Genomic DNA, 24,577 nt, shown 5'->3' on the forward strand with positions numbered 1-24,577 from the left:
CACCAGCGCAGAGACACGCACCTCGGTGGGTCCCCCTCGCCAACTAGTTGGGGTAGCACTTGGTGAGTCACCGCGCACGAGTGAGCATGAGCAGACCCTGGTGGCAGGGGCAGCCGCGGAGGGTCCGCGTCGGTGGGAGCACTCATCTCCAGGCTCTGCTCAGCCGGACCCAGATGCTGAACCCAGGGGGCCACCAGTGAAAAGGAGAGTCGTCGAGGGGCACCAGCTAATTGCTGAGGTACTGGGAGAGGTGCCGCGTGCATTGTCCACAATTGCGCAGGCGATGGAGGAGTCCAACTCCTGCATGCGGGCATTGGTGGCGCAGGCACAGGAGGGTACCGGCAACACAGTGTCGCGGGTAGGTGCGGGACTGTCTGCGGTGGAGGACAGGCTGGCCTCCCTCGAGCGTCACGCACAGCTCCACATCGAGTCCGTGCAGGCTCTGACAAAGTCTGTACGGATTCAGGGTGAGCGACATTCCGCCGCCATCAACAGGCTGACGGATACACTAGGGGTGGCGTTGCAAGGCCTCACACATGCCATCCAAACTGCCGTCCAGCAGAGTGGAAGGGGTGATGTGGGCCGAGGCCACGAGAGGGATGATGGTGACCGGGGACATGGAAGCGGGGACGCTTCTCAAGGTGCCCCCATGTCCCACCCGTTGCCCCCCTCTCAGCCAGTACCCGCAATGGTGCCTCCTCTCCAGGTGGCCGAGTCTGCCCCTGCCCCGGTGCAGGAGGAGCAGTCTGTGGAGGTGCCCTCACGGGCACCGAAACCCAGGGGCCGTCCGCCAAAAGCATCTACCCGGTCAAGGCGAGAACACGAGCAACCTGCCACTACCTCTGCTGGAGCCACAGGGGTAGCACCACGTAGGGGTTCCCGCAAAAGAAATCCAAAGGTGTTATAAGCACAAAGGGAATACACCAGGGTGTCTATTAATTTGTACATTTTTTTTATATATCATGTCACATTGTACATATTAAATACTCTATTCTCACCACTCCTGCCACCTCTTGTCCATTCTTCCGCGGCCTGTGCAATAGTTGCGTTCCGTGCAGCCCATCATGACGGCGAACACCTGCTGCCACCCATTGGGCACACTGCTGTGGGTGCAGGATTACTGGCAACACTCTTCAGTGGAGGGGGCTGGTATGGCCCCTCGCATGTGCAGGTGAGGAGATGCGAGCGCCTCGCAGTGTCTGACTCTAGGAGAACCGTTGACGTATGAGTGCCTCCCTGGCCCGGCGGGCATCCCGGTGAGTCGGGGATCGGCGCATGGGTCGTCCACCATCCTCTGGCGCATCCTCCTCCTCCGCCTCCTCCTCCTCCGCCTCCTCCTCCTCCTCCTCCTCCTCCTCCTCCTCGCCCTCGCCGTCCTCAATGTGGGTGGCGGGTGTGGATGGGGCCTCCTCCAGCGGCACCCCTCTCTGTTGGGCCATGTTGTGCAGGGCACAGCAGACAACTATGTTTCGTCCCACTCTGAATGGTGTGTATTGCAGCGCTCCCCCAGAACGATCAAGGCACCTGAAGCGCATCTTGAGCAGCCCTATGGTCTGCTCAATTGTAGACCTGGTAGCAGTGTGGCTGTCATTGTACCGACGCTCTGGCTCGGTGATGGGGTTCCTCAGAGGCGTCATGAGCCACGTGTGTAGGGGATACCCCTTGTCGCCGAGGAGCCAGCCGTTGCCGGCGTTGGGTGTCTGCAGGATGGGCGGGACGGCAGACTCCCTGAGGACGAAGGCATCGTGGCAGCTGCCGGGGTATCTGGCGCACACGTATAGGAATCTCTGGCGGTGGTCACAGATGAGCTGGGCGTTCATGGAGTGATACCCCTTCCTGTTGATGAACAGCCCTGGCTCATGCGGAGGTGCCCGTATTGCGATGTGGGTGCAGTCGATTACACCATGGCATGGAATCCAACCGCCCTCTCCATCTGGCTGCGCTCGTCCATGGCGAAGTTGATGTAGTGCGAGGCCCTGCAGAACAACCCATCGGTGACCTGCCTTATGCACTTGTGTGCAGAGGACTGACAGACCCCGGTGATGTCCCTGGTGGCACCCTGGAAGGAACCGGATGCGAAGAAGTTGAGGGCAGTGGTGACTTTGACGGCGACAGGTAAGAAGATGCTGCTTGGTCCATCAGGGAGCAGCTCGTCGTTAAGGAGGCTGCAGATGTCGGCGACTACCTGGCGATTGACTCTGAGCCGACGTATGCACTGCTCCTCGGAGAGGTCCATGAAGCTGAGCCTCGCTCTGCACACCCTGTGCGGAGGGTAGTGCCTCCTGCGACGCATCTCTCTCTGCGGTTGCCCTCCCTCCTGCTGTGCAGGTGGGTGTGCCACAGCACCGTGTTGGGGGGCTCCACGTCTCCGAGGCGGACGGCGTGGACTGCGAGGCTGCTGGGGCTGGTCATGCTGTTCGTCCTCCGAGGATGTCAACGCACCACCCATCTGGCAGGTGTTGGTCTGAGGGGTTGTGCAGGGTAGGTGGGTGGTTTCTCGCTCTGGGGCTGCGGTTTCACGTCGGTCTGTACTCTGCTTGGCGGGGGGTGGTGGAGGGCAGGGGTTGCCCTCCGTGACACGGTGGCCTCCTGCGTGGGTGAGGGCTCTCCCACCTGCTGTGGAGTGCACCTTGGCTGCTGCCACAGGCTGCTGGCTGGAACACGACCGGTTGAGGGAGGACTGTTTCCCCCAGTGTGGGAAACTCACTGCCTTGAACCTAAAATCCCACACTTCCTCTTTTGACAGCTGCTTCAGCTCATTAAATGACCTCAACAAGCAAGGTAAGTACACTCAAGTGGAACCCCGCTGGCTTTAATTGCCTGCGGGATTCCCACCAGCGGGGCTTGCGCGCGCAGCCCCGCACGTCAGCGCGGTACCCGGAAGTGGCCGGGATTTCGTCGCGATCCGGTCACGTGACCGGATATCGGGATTTTCGTGGCCCCCCCGCTGGAAACCCGCCGGAAACCCGACGCGAAAATCGAGCCCCATAGGTCTAAAGTCACCTGTTCTTCTCAAGCATGTTACACTTACCACATGTCATGTTCCAAATTTCTTGTACACTGTATCCCAAAATGTTATTTTCTGAAAGAAATCTGTCCAATTTGCATTTGAATTAATCAACACTAAGTGCTTCCACCATCTCCTGAGGGAGTGTGTTCCAAAGATTGATCTTTTGCTGGCATTTGCCTGGTGTGAATGTTACTTGCCACTTTTCAACCCAAGTGTGGATGTTGTCCAGGTCTTGATGCATGCGAGCATGCACTGCTTCATTATCTGAGGGGTTGCGAATGGAACTGAGCACTGTGCAATCATCAGCAAACATCCCCACTTCCGAACTTATGATGGAGGGGAGGTCATTGATGAAGCTGCTGAAGTTGGTTGGGCATTGGATAGTGTCCTGATGAACTCCAGCAGCAATGTCCAAGGGCTGAGATGATTGGCCTCCAACAACCATTACCATCTTCCTTTGTGCTGGGTATGACTCCAGCCACTGGAGAGCTTTCCCCCTGATTCCCATTTACTTCAATTTTACTAGGGCTCCTTGGTGCCACACTCAGTCAAATGCTGCCTTGAAGTCAAGAGCAGTCACTCTCACCTCACCTCTGGAATTCAGCTCTTTTGTCCACGTTTGGACCAAGGCTGTAATGAGGTCTGGAGCCGAGTGGTCCTGGCGGAACCCAAACTGAGCATCGGTGAGCAGGTTATTGGTGAGTAAGCGTCACTTGATAGCACTGTTGATGACACCTTCCATCACTTTACTGATGATCGAGAGTAGACTGATGGGGCGATCTTCAGCCGGATTGTCCTTCAGGACTCGGCCGGCTCAGTCAGTAATGGTGCTACCGAGCCAATCTTGGTGATGGACATTAAAGTCCCCCACCCAGTGTACATTTTTTGCCCTTGCTACCTTCAATGCTTCCTCCAAGTGTTGCTCAACATGGAGGAGGACTGATTCTTCAGCTGAGAGGGGGTGGTAGGTGGTAATCAGCAGGAAGTTTCCTTGCCCATGTTTGACCTGGTGCCATGAGACTTCATGGTTTCCAGAGTCAATGTTGAGGACTCTCAGGGCCACTCCCTCCTGACTGTATACCACTGTGCCGCCACCTCTGGTTGGTCTGTCCTACCGGTGGGACAAGACATACCCAGGGATGGTGATGGAGGAGTCTGGGGCCTTGGCTGAAAGGTATGATTCTGTGAGTATTGCTATGTCAGGCTGTTGCTTGACTAGTCTGTGGGACAGCTCTCCCAATTTTGGCACAATCCCCATTGTTAGTGAGGAGGACTTTGCAGGGTCAAATGGGCTTGGTTTGCCTTTGTCGTGTCTGGTACCTAGTGGTCCGTCCGGTTTTATTCTTATTATGTTTTTTTGTAGCGGGATTTTACAACTGAGTGGTTTGCTAGGCCATTTCAGAAGGCAGTTAAGAATCAACCACATTGCTGTGGGTCTGGAGTCACATATTGACCAGACCTGATAAGCATGACAGATTTCCTTCCCTAAAGGACATTAGCGATAGTTGGTCACTGGAGCTTCATGATGCAATGCAAAACCACATCTTTCCACAGAACTCTACATATTGAAAGTCTGAAGACCTCATTACAGCCTTGGTCCAAACATGGACAAAAGAGCTGAATTCCAGAGGTGAGGTGAGAATGACTGCTCTTGATATCAAGGCAGCATTTGACCGAGTGTGGCACCAAGGAGCCCTAGTAAAATTGAAGTCAATGGGAATCAGGGGGAAATCTCTCCAGTGGCTGGAGTCATACCTAGCAAAAAGGAAGATAGTAGTGGTTGTTGGAGGCCAATCGTCTCAGCCCCAGGACATTGCTGCAGGAGTTCCTCAAGGCAGTGTCCCAGGCCCAACCATCTTCAGCTGCTTCATCAATGACCTTCCCTCCATCATAAGGTCAGAAATGGGGATGTTCGCTGATGATTGCACATTGTGTAGTTCCATTCGCAACCCCTCAGATAACGAAGCAGTCCGAGCCCGCATGCAGCAAGACCTGGACAACATCCAGGCTTGGGCTGATAAGTGGCAAGTAACATTCGCACGAGACAAGTGCCAGGCAATGACCATCTCCAACAAGAGAGAGTCTAACCACCTCCCCTTGACATTCAACGGCATTACCATCGCTGAATCCCCCACCATCAACATCCTGGGAGTAACCATTGACTAGAAACTTAACTGGACCAGCCACATAAATACTGTGGCTACAAGAGCAGGTCAGAGGCTGGGTATTCTGCAGCAAGTGACTCACCTCCTGACTCCCCAAAGCCTTTCCACCATCTACAAGGCACAAGTCAGGAGTGTGATGGAATACTCTCCATTTGCCTGGATGAGTGCAGCTCCAACAACACTCAAGAAGCTCGACACCATCCAGGACAAAGCAGCCCGCTTGATTGGCACCCCATCCACCACCCTAAACATTCACTCCCTTCACCACCGGCGCCAGTGGCTGCAGTGTGTACCATCCACAGGATGCACTGCAGCAACTCGCCAAGGCTTCTTCAACAGCACCTCCCAAACCCGCAACCTCTACCATCTAGAAGGGCAAGGGCAGCAGGCACATGGGAGCAACATCACCTGCACGTTCCCCTCCGAGTCACACACCATCCCATTTTGGAAATATATCGCCATTCCTTCATCGTCGCTGGGTCAAAATCCTGGAATTCCCTTCCTAACAGCACTGTGGGAGAACCTTCACCACACGGACTGCAGCGGTTCAAGAAGGCGGCTCACCACCACCTTCTCAAGGGCAATTAGGGATGGGCAATAAATGCTGGCCTTGCCAGCGATGCTCACATCCCATGAATGAATAATAAAAAATGTCAAACCACTCAATAAGTGTTGCAATCATAGTCTCTTGAGTCTTTTTCAATTGAAAGAGGAAGAAAACCATAGAATCAATTTCTGTTTAAATATGACCCTCCCCCATTATGTGTCCTGTTGCTTAAAACACAGTCCTACCTTTCAACAGAGAGATATTCAAGGGTTTCTGCATAGTGTCAAGCTGATGAGCATGGAGTGAAAATAGACTTGCTCCAACATCGTCAGAGGGAAGCCTCATGTCATGTGCACTCCACTGGTTCTTAGTTTGTGTTACAGCAGGGCTTTTAGTCTGAAGTAGCCCAGCTGAGTATTCCTGTTAGCAAATATTGTTTGCAGAACAAATCTTAAGTACTTTAACAATTAATGTGAATAATTTAACAACATTGTTCTTATTTACTTGAAAGTGAAAGTCTGTGCAAATTTACTGCTGCATTTTTTAGATTACAACAGTGACTACACTTGAAAGTGCAGTCGATGTTTTCATTATAATGTACAAAATGTCATTGTATGGTGATCGAGCCTTTGAAATGGTATCCCTGAATACCCTATATATGATACACTGGATTCAGCAGGGCAATGGGTAAAAATGAACCAACAATAGCAGGTATTTAATGATGCCACTGTCAGCGCCAAATCCATTATTTCCACTGGATTCTCGGTTCTGATTACTCTACCAAACTAGAAGTTTTCCACTTCAGCAACTACTCCAAAGTTACCTGGTTGGCCAATTTGCATGGCAATCTCCCAAGATCGACTTTCTATAATTAAGCAATGACATTATTGCTTCAGACAACTGTACAATCTCCAGCTGAGTTAAATTGAGTGCACAGCGTCATGAGCATGTCACTGGATTTTAGACATGAATCTGTTTGCAGGGCATTAAAGCCATGACGTGACTTCATAGGAAAGGTCATTTCTTTAAGTGGAGGGACTCTTTAGTGATGAGAGATGATTGTAAGAAGCTACAACACCACCAACAATCCCAGGACTGCTGGAGGTACAGCCCTCACAGCAATTCTGTACCCTAATACAAACATTTTTATCTCAAGCATGCTCTAAAATAACCTTAATAATTACATCTAGTAGAAGCACATCAATTATAGAATCAGAGAATCATTCAGCAAAGAAAGAGGCCGTTCAGCCATTGTGCCTGTGCCTGCTCTTTGAAAGTTACTATTGAATCTGCTTCCACCACCCATCCAGGCAGTGCATTCCAGATCATAACAACTTGCTGCATAAAAACATTTCTCCTCATCTCCCCTCTGGATTTTTTGCCCATAATCTTAAATTCTGTATCCTTAGGTTACCGACCGTCCTGCCAGTGGAAACGGTTTCTCCCTATCTCCTCTATCAAAATCCCTCATAATTTTGAACACTTCTATTCTGGAACAAAGGGGTAGAACTTACTCAGCTCGCACGCTGTTCCTCAGTGGCATCCTGTCCAACCGCCGCCAAATCCATCGGAGCAAGTTCATGAATGCACATTAAAACCCCAAAATTGCGAACTTGCTCCGATCGGTTCAGTGGCGTTTTGACAGCTACAAATTAAAGGGCCACCTACGCTACAATCAACACAATCACCAAACAATCGTAAACTTACCCACCTGTCCAGCTTGGCAAAGATACTTACACCACGAGAAGGTACATTTGAAAATACCAGCCCTACACTACTTTTTAAAAGTGCGGTGACTTATAATGACTGCAAAACAATAAAAAGTTACATTTTAAAAATGTGGAATGTCTAATTATTCTTATATTAATAGTTTCGATCATTAAAAAAACTTATTGAAAATGTTTTTAAAAATTTTTACTTTTAATTTATGATAGAATTATAGAATCATAGAATGGTAACAGCACGGAAGGAGGCCATTTGGCCTGGCGAGTCTGTGCCGGCTCTCTGCAAGAGTAGTCCCCTCCCCCTTTCCCCGTAGACCTGCAACTTTTTTCCCTTCAAGTACTTATCCAATGCCCTTTTGAAGGCCATGATTGAATCTGGCTCTACCACCCCCTCAGGCAGTGCATTCCAGATCATAACCACTCACTGTGTAAAAAAGTTTTTCCTCATGTCACCTTTAGTTCTTTTGCCAATCACCTTAAATCTGTGTCCTCTGGTTCTCGACCCTTCCGCTAATGGAAACAGTTTCTCTCTATTTACCCTGTCTAGACTCTTCATGATTTTGAATACCTCTATCAAATCTCCTCTCAACCTTCTCTGCTGTAGGGCAAACAACACCAGCTTCTCCAGTCTATCCACATAACTGAAGTCTCGCATCCCTGGAAGCATTCTAGTAAATTTCTCCTGCACCCTCTCTAAGGCCTTCACATCCTTCCAAAAGTGCGGTACCCAGAACTGGACACAATACTCCAGTTGGGGACCGAACCAGTGTTTCATGAAGGTTCATCATAACTTCCTTACTTTTGCACTCTATGCCTCTATTTACAAAGCCCAGGATCCCATATGCTTTTTTAACCGCTTTCTCAACCTGCCCTGCCGCCTTCAACGATTTGTGCACATATATCCTCAGATCTCTCTGTACCTGTGCCCCTTTTAGAATTGTGCCCTCTAGTTTATATTGTCTCTCCTCGTTCTTCCTACCAAAATGCATCACTTCGCACTTCTCTGCGATAAATTTCATCTGCCATGTGTCTGCCCATTCCACCAGCCTGCCTATGTCCTCTTGAAGTCTATCACTATCCTCCTCACTGTTCACTACCCTTCCAACTTTTGTGTCATCTGCAAATTTGGAAATTGTGCCCTGTACACCCAAGTCCAAGTCATTAATATATATCAAAAAAAGCAGTGGTCCTAGTACCGACCCCCGAGGAACACCACTGTATACTTTCCTCCAATCCGAAAAACATCCATTCAGCACTACTCTCTGTGTCCTGTCACTTAGCCAGTTTCGTATCCATGCTGCCACTGCTCCTTTTATTCCATGGGCTTCAACCTTGATGACAAGCCTATTCTGCGGCACTTTACCAAACAACCTTTGGAAGTCCATATACACCACATTAACTGCATTGCCCTCATCTGCCCTCTCTGTTACCTCATCAAAAAACACAGTCAGGTTAGTTAAACACAATTTGCCTTCAACAAATCTGTGCTGGCTTTCCTTAATCAATCCACATTTGTCCAAGTGAATTTTAACTTTGTCCCAGATTATCGTTTCTAAAAGTTTCCCCACCACTGAGGTTGAACTGATTGCCCTATAGTTGCTGGGTTTATCCTTACACCTTTTTTGAACAAGGGTGTAATATTTGCAATTCTCCGGTCCTCTGGCACTACCCCCATATCTAAGGAGGATTGGAAGATTGTGGCCAGTACCTCCGCAATTTCGACTCTTACTTCCCTCAGCAACCTAGGATGCATCCTATCCGGACCGGGTGACTTATCTATTTTAAGTACAGCTAGCCTTTCAAGTACCTCCTCTTTATCAATTATTAGCCCATCCAGTGTCTCAATTACCTCTTCTTTTAGTGTGTCATTGGCAGCATCTTCTTCCTTGGTAAAAGCAGATGCAAAGTACTCATTTAGTACCTCAACCATGTCCCCTGCCTCCTTGCGTAGATCTCCTTTTTGGTCCATAATCAGTCCCACCCTTCCTCTTACTACCTGTTTACTGTTTATATGCCTATAGAAGACTATTGGATTCCCTTTTATGTTAGCCATCAGTGTATTCTCAGACACTCTCTTTGCCCCCCTTATTTCCTTTTTCACTTCCCCTCTGAACTTTTATATTCAGCCTGGTTCTCACTTGTATTATCAACCTGACATCTGTCATACGCCTCTTTATTCTGCTTCATCTTACTCTCTATCTCTTTTGTCATCTAGGGGGCTCTGGCTTTAGTTGCCCTACCTTTCCCCCTCGTGGGAATGTACCTAGACTGTACCTGAACCATCTCCTCTTTAAAGGTCACCGACTGTTCAATTACAGTTTTGCCTGCCAATCTTTGATTCCAATTTACCCGGGTCAGATCTGTTCTCATCCCACTGAAATTGACCCTCCTCCAATTGAGCATTTTTACTCTAGATTGCACCTTGTTGTTTTCCATAGCTAATCTAAACCTTATGATACCATGATTGCTGTTTCCTAAATGTTCCCCCACTGACACTTGCTCCACTTGGCCCACCTCATTCCCCAGAATCAGATCCAGCAATGCCTCCTTCCTCATTGGGCTGGAAACGTACTGATCAAGAAAGTTCTCCTGAACACACTTCAAAAATTTCTCCCCCACTTTGTCCGTTACACTATTACATTTCCAGTCTATAATAGAATAATTGAAGTCCCCCATTATCACTAATTTATGGTTCTTGCACCTCTCTGTAATTTCCCTGCAAATTTGCTCCTCTATATCCTTCCCACTAGTTGGTGGCCTATAGAATACACCCAGTAGTGTAATGGCACCTCTATTGTTTCTTAACTCTGACCAAATAGATTCTATCCTTGACTCCTGCAGGACATCCCCTCTCTCCAGCACGGCAATATTCTCCTTAATCAATACTGCCAACCCCCCTCCTTTCTTTCCTTCCCTATCTTTCCTGAACACCTTGTATCCAGGAATATTTAGTACCCAATCCTGCACAAACAGAAATAAACTAAAGATTTAAAAAAACACTCACCAGCTACTCACCAGTCAGCTCCTTCCCTGGTGCTGACGTCAACCTGGTTTTATTGAATTAGTTTTTAAAAGTTTTTATTCAATCGGTTATTTATAATTTTATTAATCTACTTAATAAACTAGTTTAAGTTATTAAATTTAATAAACTAACAGCAGTTTTATGCTCCCAGCTCTTAATTTAATTTTACCCTCTTCCCTAACTCAGGAAAAGAAAAGCTGCAATACTTACCAGCCAATCACCTACCTGCTGTGCTGTAACGTCACTCTCTGATTTTTTTTTTCCTTTTTCGATCCCACCGACTGTCTCCGTTCTCTCGTGTTACCGCCGCTGCCGTCCTCACCGCTGTCCTCACCGCCGCTTTCGTAGGGAGTGGTTCCCGGGCCTCCCGCTCAGGTCCGCTCTCTCGTGTCTCTCTCAGTACATTATAAATCATTCCCTCGTCATTTTATAATAAGGTATGTTATTATGTTAAAATTCTATTTAGACTAACGTAGGGAATGTCACTTTAAATGAATGAACATTACTTGCCTGCATGTGGGCGGGGCTTGCATTCCCACAGTCTTTGCACGCTCACATGACCTGCGCTGATCTCGGAGCGCACCACTGGAGATTTCAAAATTTAGCGTCGTGGCCTATGCAGTGTGTACATTCGTACTTTTTATCCGCAGGATGTGCGGAGAGCCTTGCCACGCCGGTCAGAGCAAGTTCAGGCCCATTATGTTCTTGAACCAACAAGAGAACAGGCCTTATTAGATTTACTGATGAGTAATGTGCCTGAAATAGTCAATAATCTAATATTAAGGGAACACCTAGTTAACAGTGACCATAACATGATTGAATTCGATATTAGCTTTAAGAGGGACAAGGCCGAGTCACGAACTAAGGTTTTAAATTTAGATAAGGCGGACTTTGGAGGGATGAGGCAGAAATTGACCACAGTAGACTGGACAGAGACATTAACAGATAAAATTACAGAGGAACAGTGGGAGGTCTTAAATAAATATTTGGTAGAATACAAGACTTGTACATACCCTAAGAGGGCAAGAGCTCTACTTGTTTAATTAAACAACCTTGGTCAGCAAATCTTTTTTGATGGTTTTTTAATCCATCTGTCTCAAAACACTGGTAACATTTTTGTGCATAACCAGATGTTTCATTATCTAGCAGCGTGGGTTTGCCTAATTAAAATGGTATTTGTATACATGGAGGTGGTAGTCTGATGGTACAACACGTGTGATCTAGTACACTGTTCCACATAGCAATGTGACATGAACGTGGCCCATAACTTCATGTAGGGCAAGTCCCTAATCTGAGTTTGGTTGATGGGAAAGACTGAGGATCCCTTTATACTTCCTTGTACACTGAGGTCTCAGGAAAGCATGAGTGGGCTGTGACATTTGATGTTTCCACTTGTGGGAAAGTCCAAAACTATAAATATAAGATAGTCACTAATAAATCCAATAAAGAATTCAGGACAAACTTTTTTACCCAGAGAGTAGTTAAAATGTAGAACTTGCTACCACATGGAATAGTTGCGGCGAGTAGCATAGATGCCTTTAAGGGGAAGCTAGATAAGTACATTAGGGAGAAAGGAATAGAAGGATATGCAGATAGGGTTAGATGAAGTAGGGTGGGAGGAGCATAAACACCGACGCAGGCCAGTTGGGCCGAATGGCCTGTTTCTGTGCTGTAAATTCTATGTAATTCTAGATAAGAGAAGTGAGAGATAGTATAAAATTAAAAGAAAGGGCTTTTATGAATTCAAAGAACAGTAGAGATCCCGAGGACTGGGAGAGATATAAAGAACAGCAAAGGAATGCAAAGAAAGTAATAAGAGCTACAAAAAGGGAATATGAGAAGAAACTTGCGAGAGATACCAAGGACAACATTAAGGAATTTTACATGCATATTAAGAGAAAGAGGGTTGCTAAAATTAATGTGGGCCCCTTAAAGACAGACACAGGTGATATTTTAATTGAAAATTAGGCAATGACAGACTTGGTAAATATTTACGTTGTATCGGTCTTCACAGTAGAGGATGAGGATGAAATACCAGAGATACGAGGAAAAGTAAAACTAAATTAAGGAGATATACTTACTAGGTTTAATATAAGTTTTTAAAATGGTAATGGAGAAAATAATGAAACTTAAAATAGACAAATCTCCAGTACTTGATGGTTTCCACCCCAGGGATTAAAAGAAGTAAGTGAGGAAATCGTAGATGCTCTAGTCATGATCTTCCAAAACTCTCTCGATTCAGGAATTGCCCTCTTGGATTGGAAGATTGCCAATGTCACTCTTATATTTAAGAAGGGTAAGAGAGATAAACTAGGAAATGACAGGTCTATTAGTCTAACATCAGTTGTGGAGAAGTTAATAGAACCTATTATTAGGGACAGCGTGACTGATCACTTGGACAAATATGAGCTGATCAGAGAGAGCCAGCATATATTTGTAAAGGATAAGTCTTGTCTAATGAACCTAGTTGAATTTTTTGAGGCGATAACTAACATGGTAGATAAGGGAGTGTCTATAGATATTAATTACATGAACTTCCTGAAGGCATTCAACAAGGTTCCACATAAGAGACTGTTAACAAAAATGAGAGCACATGGAATTGGTTGCAACCTATTGACATGGGTAGTGAATTGGTTAGGAGGTAGGAGACAGAGAGTAGGGATAATGGACATGTACTCCAGTTGGCATGATGTGACTAGTGGTGCCCCCCCAGTGATCTGTACTGGGGCCTCAGATTTTCATTATATTTATAAACGACTTAAGGAGTCATATATCCAAGTTTGCTGATGACACTAAGTTCGGTGGCACAGTAAATAGTGTAGATGGGAGGAGAAAGTTCCACAGCGATATTGATAGATTAAGTGAGTGGGTAAAACTGTGGCAGATGGAGTTCAAAATGGGAAAGTGTGAGGTCATCCACTTTGGACCTAAGACAGATAGATCAGAGTATTTTCTAAATGGTGAGAAGCTAAGTGGAGGAGCAGAAAGATTTAGGGGTCTAAATACAGAGATGACTAAAAGCTACTGGACAGTTTCAAAAAATAATTTAAAAGGCTAATGGAATGTTGGCTTTTATCTCAAGAGGGCTGGAATACAAAGGGATGGAAGTTATGTTACAGTTATACAAAGCTCTGGTTAGACCCCATTTGGAGTACTGCATTCAGTTCTGGGCACTGCACTTCAGGCAGGATATATTGGCCTTGGAGTGGGTGCAGTGCAGATTCACCAGAATAATACCGGGGCTAAAAGGGTTAAATTATGAGGACAGGTTGCATGGACTAGGCTTGTTTACCCTTCAGTATAGAAGATTAAGGGGCGATCTAATTGAAGAGGTTAAGATGATTAATAGAATTGATAAAGTAGATAGAGGGAAACTATTTCCTCTGATGGGAGAGTCCAGAACAAGGGGGCATAATCATAAAATTAGAACTAGGCTGTTCAGGGGTGATGTCAGGAAGCACTTCTTCACACAAAGGGTAGTGAAAATCTAGAACTCTCTCCCCCAAAAGTTGTTCAGGCTAGGTCAATTGAAAATGTCAAAACTGAGATTGATAGATTTTTGTTAGGCAAGGGTATTAAGGGTTACGGAACCAAGGTGGGTAGATGGAGTTAAGATACAGATCAGCCATGATCTAATTGAATGACAGAACAGGCTCGAGGGGCTGAATGGCCTACTCCTGTTCCTATATTTAACCTTCTCTGCTCTAATGATAGCATTCTCAAGGAGAGAAAATTCTGCACAATTTTTTCACATTTTCATTTAAAAATGATTCTTGCCAAAATCATTTAACAATGTGAAAAAATTGCTGATTTGTGCTTAAAATCTTTAAATTCTCGGATTTCAATTTGCGTTGAGTATTTTAATGTACTGATTAAAATCCTTGTGTAAGATCCCTTTTGTCCTGTTTTAATGATGGGGTTAACCCATTTTACCTTCTATGGCTTAAAGATTTGTTAAAGTTACGAACAGAGGAACGTTACACAAATATATTAATCCCTGTGTGAAAAATAACAGCCAGCAAAATTCTAACCCATTCCTCTCTGATTAGATTGTTTGGAAAATATTTTAAGCAACAACAAAACTTGCATTGATATAGCACCTTTAAAACCTTTCAAACATCCCATAGTGCTTCAAAGAGGCACAATCAGAAAATGGCACCAAGTGAAACAAAGGTATAATGGGAGGGGTGACCAAAACCTTGCTTAAAGAGGTAGGTTTCAAGGAGAGAGAGGTAGCAAGCGGAGGGATATAGGGAGGGAATTCCAGAGCATTGGGGTCCAGGCAGCTGAAGGCACACCTGCAAATGGTGGGGCGAAGGGAGTACAGGAAGCCAGAGGAATGTCAGATGCACAGAGAGTTCGGGGGAAGGCTTGTAGGGTTCGAGGAGGTTTCAGAGATAGGAAGAGGCGAGGCCATGAAGGGATTTAAAAATAAAGATGAGAATTTTATCTTTGAGGCATTGGAGGATCAGGCACCAATAGATTTACTCGGTGACTGTCCTTGGTGGTTGGGTGTTTTGGTATTTATGGACAATTGAGCATCCAATCAGAATGCATCTGCGATAATACTATTGACTCATCCATTGACCACTTTATTAAACATGTAACATAACACTCAATGACCAGTGTATCATTCCAGCCATGGATCAGTGAGGGAGGAAGCCAGGTATAGAAAGGCTTACTTCTGAAAGAGGCACTTTAGCTTATTGTAGCCAACATCAGGGAACTGTTAAATGCCCAACATAATTATGAAGGCAGCCGATAAAATAACCAGTGGGTCCAGCAGGTGTCAGCATTGATCTCTTAGAGGAGTGGACACAGGAGGGTCGATTTTAACTCTGTCTCCCCGGTGAGAATAAGGCAGTAGTGGCCTCAAAATCACAGTGCTGCACTTACCACTCTGTTCCAGCAGTGATCCTGCCCATCGCTATTTGGCCTGGGGCCTTCCCAAGGGCAGCCCGACACCTGATTGAAGCAGGCGCTCATTAAGGATGCAAATTGAGGTTGTATGATGTACATAGGAGCCCAATTACAATTTCAAACTATAAATGGGCAGTGCAGACTCCACCCATTTGTACCCGGCAGTGAGCAGCCTAACCAGCGGTCCTTAAAAGGACCATTGCAGACCTCACAGAAAACGACCCAGGAAATATATAACTTTTGTTTTGATGCTGCCAGAAGAACCAGTACTGATCCTCCTGGGCCCAAGAAAGAATCTGGGCCACTGTGATATGCACCCGTGATATGCTCCTCCTGCACTATGTGGGAAGTCATGGACGCTACCAGTGTCCCTGGCGACCATGTGTGCAGGAAGTGTGTCCAGCTGCAACTACTGGCTAACCGTATTTCAGAGCTGGAGCTGCGGGTGGATTCACTGTGGAGCATCCGCGATGCTGAGTCTATCGTGGATAGCACGTTCAGTGAGGTGGTCACACCGCAGGTAAAGATTACACAGACAGAAAGGAAATGGGTGACCGCCAGGCAGAGTAAAAGGACTAGGCAGGTAGAGCAGGAGTCCCCTGGGGATATCTCCCTCTCAAACAGATATACTGCTTTGGATACTGTTGGGAGAGATGGCTTATCAGGGGAAAGCAGCAAGAGCCAAGTTCGTGGCACCACGGGTGGCTCTGCTGCATAGGAGGGGAGGAAGAAGAGTGGCAGGGCTATAGTGATAGGGGATTCAATTGTAAGGGGAACAGATAGGCGTTTCTGTGGCCGCAAACGTGACTCCAGGATGGTATGTTGCCTCCCTGGTGCGAGGGTCAAGGATGTCACGGAGCGGCTGCAGGGCATTCTGGAGGGGGAGGGTGAACAGCCAGTAGTCGTGGTCCATATCGGTACCAACGACATAGGTAAAAAAAGGGATGAGGTCCTGCAAGGTGAATTTAAGGAGTTAGGAGATAAATTAAAAAGCAGGACTTCAAAGGTAGTGATCTCAGGATTACTACCAGTGCCACGTGCTAGTGAGTATAGGAACAGGAGAATAGACCGGATGAATGCGTGGCTGCAGGGATGGTGTAGGAGGGAGGGATTTAGATTCCTGGGATATTGGGACCGGTTCTGGGGAAGGTGGGACCTGTACAAGCGGGACGGGTTACACCCGAGCAGGACTGGGACCGATGTCATCACGAGGGTGTTTGCTAGTGCTCTTGGGGAAGGTTTAAACTAGAGTGGCAGGGGGATGGGAACCTGAGCAGGGAGACAGAAGGGAGTAAAGTTGAGAGCAGCAAGAGAGGGGAAGACCCAGGGGAAATTTACAATACAAATAGTACAAACAGTTGTTCAAGAACAAGTGAAAGGGAAAAGCATAGAGCAGTAGAAAGAAAGTGTACTTTAGACACTACAGATAAAGTGAAAACTAGAAGGCGTAAGGCGATTAACCCAGCATCAAACCCGAAGGTCAGGCTAGGGTGTGTGGCCCAACTAAGAGTTCTATATACAAATGCACGGAGTATAAGGAATAAATTAAATGAACTACAGGTTCAATTCAAATTGGAGGTTACGACATGATAGCTATTACTGAGACATGGCTAGGATTGGGAACTGAATATACCAGGTTATAAGGTCTACAGGAGAGACAGGGAAAATGGAAGAGGGGGAGGAGTAGCCTTAATGATGAGAGATGAAATCACTTCAATGATAAAGGAGGATATAGCGAGAGGTAAGCAGCCAACAGAGACCTTATGGGTTGAATTGAGAAAGAGGAAAGGATCTAAGACTATAATGGGAATTGGCAGCAGCTCTGAAATGCTAGAATGTATAAATGCAGAGATTAGACAAGTATGTAAGAAAGGCATAGTGGTCTTAATGGGGAACTTTAACCTTCACGTAGATTGGGAAAAGCAGACTAGCAACTGTCAGAAAGGTATTGAATTTCTTGAGTGTGTCCAGGATAGTTTTCTGCAGCAGTATGTCCTAGAGGCAACAAGGGGCAAAGCCATACTAGATTTAGAAATGAGTAATGAACCAGATTTAGTTAACGGCTTAACTGTACGCGAACATCTATCCAATAGCGATCATAATATGATCGAGTTCAATGCAATGTTTGAAAGGGAAAAAAGTGAATCATCCGCTAAGATTCTAGACTTGGGCAAGGCCGACTTCAATGGGATGAGACAGAGACTGTCCACAGTAAACTGGGCAAATCTGTTAATGGGTAAAACAACTGATGATCAGTGGAAATGTTTAAAGAAACATTTAACGTGATACAAAATCGGTTTATGCCGCTGAGGGGCAAGAACTCTACTTGCCAAAAAAAACAGCCATGGACAACTAAAGAGGTAAGGGACAGTATAAGACATAAGGAAAGGGCATACAAAAAGGCAAAAAATGGCACAGATCCTGGCGAATGGGAAAGATACAAAAATCAACAAAGAGTCACAAAACAGATAGTAAGGGCTACAAAAAGAGAGTATGAAAAGAAACTTGCAAGGGATATCAAAACCAATACAAAGAACTTTTATAGTTACATTAGGAAAAAGAGGGTGGTCAGGAGCAGCGTTGGCCCCTTAAAAACTGAAAGTGGGAATATTATCATTGACAATGGGGAAAGGGCGGACATGTTGAACAATTGCTTTGTGTCAGTATTTACAGTAGAAAAAGAGGATAGCATGCTGGAAATCCCAAGAAAACTAATATTGAATCGGGGACAGGGACTCGATAAAATTAATATAAGTAAAGCAAAAGTAATGAAGAAAATAATAGCACTAAAGAGTGACAAATCCCCTGGACCAGATGGTTTCCATCCCAGGGTTTTAAAGGAAGTAGGTGAGCACATTGCAGATGCCCTAACTATAATCTTTCAAAGTTCTCTAGATTCAGGAACTGTCCTTCTAGATTGTAAAATTGCACATGTCACTCTGATTTTTAAGAAAGGAGAGAGAGGGAAACCAGGGAATTCTTGACCAGATAGCCTAACATCTGTTGTGGGGAAAATGCTGGAGTCTATAATTAAGGATAGGATGACTGAACACCTTGAGAATTTTCAGTTAATCAGAGAGAGCCAGCATGGATTTGTGAAAGGTAGGTCGTGCCTGACAAACATGATTGAATTTTTTGAAGAGGTGACTAAAGTAGTGGAAATGGGAATGTCAATGGATGTTATTTATATGGACTTCCAGAAGGTATTTGATAAGGTCCCATATAAGAGACTGTTCACTAAGATAGAAGCCCATGGAATCGAGGGAAAAGTACGGACTTGGTTAGGAAGTTGGCTGAGCGAAAGGCGACAGAGAGTAGGGATAATGGGAAGGTACTCACATTGGCAGGATGTGACTAGTGGAGTCCTGCAGGGATCTGTCTTGGGGCCTCAATTATTCACAATATTTATTAACAACTTAGATGAAGGCATAGAAATCTAAGTTTGCCGATGACACAAAGATTGGTGGCATTGTAAGCAGTGTAGATGAAAACATAAAATTACAAAGCGATATTGATAGATTAGGTGAATGGACAAAACTGTGGCAAATGGAATTCAATGTAGACAAATGTGAGGTCATCCACTTTGGATCAAAAAGGATAGAACAGGGTACTTTCTAAATGGTAAAAAGTTAGAAACAGTGGATGTCCAAAGGGATTTAGGGGTTCAGGTACATAGATCATTGAAGTGTCATGAACAGGTGCAGAAAATAATCAATAAGGCTAACGGAATGCTGGCCTTTACATCTAGAGGACCAGAGTACAAGGGGGCAGAAGTTATGCTGCAGCTATACAAAACCCTGGTTAGACCGCACCTGGAGTACTGTGAGCAGTTCTGAGCACCGTACCTTCGGAAGGACATATTGGCCTTGGAGGGAATGCTGTGTAGGTTTACTAGAATGATACCCGGACTTCAAGGGTTAAGTTACGAGGAGAGATTACAAAAATTGGGGTTGTATTCTCTAGAGTTTCGAAGGTTAAGGGGTGATTTGATCGAAGTTTATAAGATATTAAGGGGAACGGATAGGGTGGATAGAGAGAAACTATTTCTGATGGTTGGAGATTTAGGAGTAGGGGGCACAGTCTAAAAATTAGAGCCAGACCTTTCAGGAGCGAGATTAGAAAAATTTCTACACACAAAGGGTGGTAGAAGTTTGGAACTCTCTTCAGCAATTGATGCTAGCTCAATTGTTAGATTTAAATCTGAGATAGATAGCTTTTTGGCAATCAAAGGTATTAAGGGATATGGGCCAAAGGCGGGTATATGGAGTTAGATCGCAGATCAGCCATGATCTTATCAAATGGCAAAGCAGGCACGAGGGGCTGAATGGCCTACTCCTGCTCCTATGTTCCTATGTTCCTATGTCGGCCCATCTGAAGCTCCCCCCGCCCTAGAATTACCTCCTCCGTAGGGCTCTGACTGTCGGCCAGCTCAATGTGGGAGCTGGCTGATTTCTTGCCCTCCCGGAGCTGGCAAACTGCAGCAGGGCACCTATTTGGCACTCGTTGCTCTCCGGTACAATGTAAATGAGGCCCAGGCCTCTAAATGGCTTGAGCCTCCTGCTGGCAAGAATGTGCGTGCGGGGGGTGGTGGGTACAGGTGGTGGGCGAGGGGCGCAGGGCATGGGCAAAGGGTGCGAGCAGTGGATGCGGGCGGTGGACGTGGGCATGGGTGGTGGGCGTTGGCGGTGGACGCGGATTGTGGGAACGGGTGATGGGCGTGGGCGGTGGGCGCAGGTGAGAGGCAGGGGCGTTGGCAGTGGGCGCTGGTGGTGTGTGGTAGGCGCGGTCGTTGGGCACGGGTGGTGGGTGGTGGGCGTGGGGTGCAGGGCCTTGGCGGAGGACGCCAGCGGTGGGCACTGAGTGGCGGACACCATGAGTGGTGGGCGCGGACAGTGGGCATGGGCGGTGGGTGCTGGAAGTGGGTGATGGTCTTGCGTGGTGGGCATGGACTGAGGGTGTGGGCGGATGGCATGGGTGGTGGGCGCGTGCAATGGACACGGGCGCAGGTGATGGGTATGGTTGGTGGGCGCTGGCTGTGGGTGCAGGCGAGAGGTGGAGTACACGGGCGGTGGGCATGGTGAGGGGGCGGAGGGTATGGGAGGTGGGCATGGACGGTGGGTGATGGGCATGGCCAAGCTGCTGCTCGCCCGTTCTCCAGCGGCGGTTAAAATCGGCACTAGTATCTGCTACCCACTGCACCTGGAATGATGTACAGATGAAGTTCTGTGATTTTAAAAGTGCCTATGTAAACATTGTCAGAGGACTGCCAGTTATCTTACACTGCCAAGTATCGTTCCTTCCATCAATTATCCTACATTACTATAAATGCCTATCCAGGTGTCAGCCAGAGGATATTTTAGAAGTATTATGACACGCCACAAGCGGTAGATTTAGAGAATAGGTGTTGAAAAAGGTTGTTTACTTATATCCCTGTGTACATACAACTGGAAATCTTAAAATACTTCGCTTTTCTAACTACAGTTGGCAAAGTATTTGATGTTTTATTCTACTGTACCTAGCAATATGTAGCCTTCCCTTATCTCTGCAAAAATGTATTTCTTACAACCCATAGCAAAGGGAGAGAACTGATGGTGACACGTAGCAAGTGAATTCCCTTATCTACTACAAGGATGCCATTATGGCGATCATAACATGTGCCGTAACTTTCTATGATTCTATGATCATGGGATGAAAGGCTCTGTAGGGCCTGGATCCTGCTAAAGTTTTCAAAGATAACAACATTCTTGATTTATGCAATGTTAATTGCATTTGTCCACTGTGGCAATGGTTACAACTCTTATCAGTCTAAAAAGTGTTTATGTTTCTCCCGGTACACAGCATGCACTGTCAGTGCAGTAGGAATAATGCTCACGTGCTTGTTCAGCACAACCTTTTGTTGATAGAACAGCCTCGAGTCCAAAAGAAGGAACCCAGTCCAACAGTACTGCAACAATCATCTCAACACTCTACATAACTTGAAATGGGCTTAGCCACTTCTGAGAGTCTTAAAGAGTTTGAGGAGAGAATACACACAGTGCTCTCGCCGCATACATCTTGAGAGTCAAAGCTTCCCCAGCTATTCAAAGAGGAAGTCCAAATCCAACATTGGCTGGTGGCATCTCTGTGTAAACGCCCTTGAAAGGGCCTGCAGTGACACTCAATCATGAGATCGAGAAATAGTAGAGTAGACCTTTGGCTAGTTCCAATGTTTGAACCACTTTGTGGTGCTCACAAAATGACCCAGAACAGACTGGCAGAATAATTGTAGTACGTTGCATGCCATTAAAAGAGGCGAATGGTGCTTGCTGAAGAGAAGCAGCAACATAGTTAGCCCCAGGAAGAGGATGTGGATGAAGATGAAAACCTCTTCAAGCATACCAGCCAGTGCTCAAAGTGAAACAGATGGTCAAAATGCAGAAATTTGTAAAAATACTTTAACCAATGACACCTGACCGTTCTCTGCATTTTTTTACACAATAAAGCATGTCTGCTTAGAGGGGTCAGGCATTGGAGTGTACAGATCTTAAAAATCACTGGGTAGAGGTCAGGCACTGCCTCACAGAATAAGAGGAGAAATCGGAGGGTTTATCAACTCAGGTGGTTCTTTCCAATTTCTGCCAGGCAGCTCATGAATGGCACTGACCAGGACCTGGGAACAGAATACCTGCCTTCTCTCCTGGAGAGGCACGAATTACAAATTGGAAAGCAAGAGAAATATCTATTTAAAGTTAGAAATGATATGGTGGAACAGTTTGAAGAAAACCACAGTACTCCAGAGTATGCTTTGCCAAACACTTTATTGATAGGATAATCAGTACAACTCCATTATACTGTTCTATAAAAGATTTATGTTGATGAAGGCAAAAGTCAATCTGATAAGCAGAATAACTTGTACAAACAATAGGGATTATAAAGAGCCATTAGAACCCTGTTCGCAGCCTGGTTTATGTCAGCTAGAAAAATCACTGTTGCCATTAAAATGACAGGTATATTCAGCTGACATTCTTTACTTCAATCATAATCCACTCCCAAAGAACTGCACTGCCCAGCTCATGAAGCTGGCTCAAAGGTAACTGAAGGAAGAAAGAACTTGCATTTATACAGCAACTGTCATGAACTCAGGATGCCCCAAAGCACTCCACAGCCAATGGAGCACTTTTGAGGTGCAGTCACTGTTGTAATGTAAGGAACTGTGGCAGCCAATTTGGACACAGCAAGGTCCTACAAACAGAAATGAGATAAATGAGCAGATAATTTGTTTTTGGGATTGTTGGTTGAAGGATAAATGTTGGTCAGGACACCAGGAGAACTCCCCTGCTGTTCTTCGAAAAGTGCCGTGGGATCTTTTACTTCCACCTCAGAGGGCAGATGTGACTGCGGTTTGACATCTTATCCAAAAGACAGCAACTCCTAAATTGCACACCCCCTCTGTACTGCACCGACGTGTTAGCCTAGATTATATACTCAGGTTGCTGGAGTGGGCCTTTAACCCACAACCTTCTGACTCAGAGGTAAGAGTACCATCATTGAGCTAAGTCTGATACCTTGGCTCAGTGGTAGCATTCTCAGTTAGTTAATATATTTGACCTGATTGGTGAAATGGTTAATTGGTGAAATCTCTGGTTACTTTCTCTCCTGAGGCAAGCCACAACTCCTGAGGAGTTGCTAATCAGATACCGACTGATACACGTGTCATTCCATCCATGTACAAACAGAGTCTTGTATGGATTGGGTTTTGGTGGACCATTAATACCAAGAGATTACATCATTTCAGATCAGCTGCATCTTAAGTAAATGGAATAGAAATGAGTAGAAACAGGGCAAAAACAAATAAAGCAATTATAAGGAGTCATTGTGTCCTTAGATGATATGAAGCAAAATGGAACATACATACACAGCAGTGGTTTATTTTTCATTTAAACGCTAATCATTAAAATACTTTTAAGGGACAGAGGAATCTGTGTTGATTTCCCCTCCCCCCTCTTAAAGGCATTATCCCAGATCCTTGCGGATGGAGTGCCAGGTCCATTATCTGTTCATTGGTCTGATAATAACGTTTTTGAAACCCTTCACACCTTTCAGCTTGTTACAGTCGAAATCCACCGCCAGTTTCCTTAGGCCTGATTTCTGAGGGGTGAATTTAGCGCGCACCTTCACTTCCTGGCCTGGAGTAATCGAACTTATCCTGAAACAAACAAAGAGGAAAGTTAGCAGATGTTTTTTATTCATTCATTTAAAAGTGTGGTTGGTATCCATTATTGAGTTATTAATTGGTCGACTTCAGTTCATATCATACAAATTGAAAATCTACCCTCCAACCAGTTCAGTGTGCTCAATATTCTATCTAACCCCACTGTGGCAGCACCGTCAACACAAGAACTGCAGTGGTCAAACCACCTTCTCAGGGCAACTAGGGATGAGCAGTAAATGTGGCCTTGCCAGCGCTGCCGCATCATGAGAAAAAAATTAAAATAAAAGACGATTTGTAAGCAGCAGTAACTTGCATTTATATAGGGCCTTTAACGTAGTAAAACATTCCAGGGTACTTCAGAGGAGCGTAATCAGACACAAATTGACACCAAGCCAAAGAAGGAAACATCAGGACCAAAAGCTTGGTCAAAGAGGTAGGTTTTAAGGAGCGTCTTAAAAGGAAGAGTGAGAGAGGTGGAGAGGTTTAGGGAGGGAATTCCAGAGCTTAGGGTCTACACAGTTGAAGGCAAGCAGGAGTGCAATGAAATGGATAAGTACTGCGGAGTGTGACAAATATTCTGTCCCTGCAGTGAGCTGTCACACAGAGTGATCGGATACAGCCTTCACACCCTTTCCTCCTGTAATTCCCTAGAACGTGAGTTCTTGATTTAATCCATGTTATTTAAGGAAACAGTAAGCCAAATCCCAAAAAATAAAAATTGCCAGGTGATTCGATGGGATTGTTCATGGGCATGTCCAAATGGTGGGATCAAGAATGATACGGTAACAGGCTGAGCAAAAAGCTGTTTCCAGGCTTATTGATCAGGGCCAGGACATGCAGTGCGGGGCCTGTGGGGAAGACGGGGGTGGGGGGATGGGGTGCGGTGGAAGGGGGATATGGAAATGCATACAATCACAGAAACATCACAAAATATCTTGCAATGCTAGCTCTCTTTGAAGGCGTCTCTTGGAGTCAGAAATCTAACATGTTCCTCTGCA

General features: G+C 45.9%; 1 protein-coding gene across 1 annotated transcript in view; it reads right to left on the reverse strand.

The window, feature by feature from the left end:
- Window positions 1-22,166: 22,166 nt before the first annotated feature.
- LOC137335313 (protein-glutamine gamma-glutamyltransferase 2-like) overlaps window positions 22,167-24,577 on the reverse strand; it is a 61,140-nt gene continuing 58,729 nt past the window's right edge. Inside the window, exon 13 of the mRNA XM_068000630.1 lies at window positions 22,167-23,573. Within this exon, the coding sequence (XP_067856731.1) occupies window positions 23,417-23,573 (157 nt within the window). The 3' untranslated portion in view covers window positions 22,167-23,416. The remainder of the gene's footprint in view (window positions 23,574-24,577) is intronic.

This window comes from Heptranchias perlo, chromosome 19, assembly GCF_035084215.1.
Source record: "Heptranchias perlo isolate sHepPer1 chromosome 19, sHepPer1.hap1, whole genome shotgun sequence".
In the NCBI taxonomy this organism is placed as follows: Eukaryota; Metazoa; Chordata; class Chondrichthyes; order Hexanchiformes; family Hexanchidae; genus Heptranchias; species Heptranchias perlo.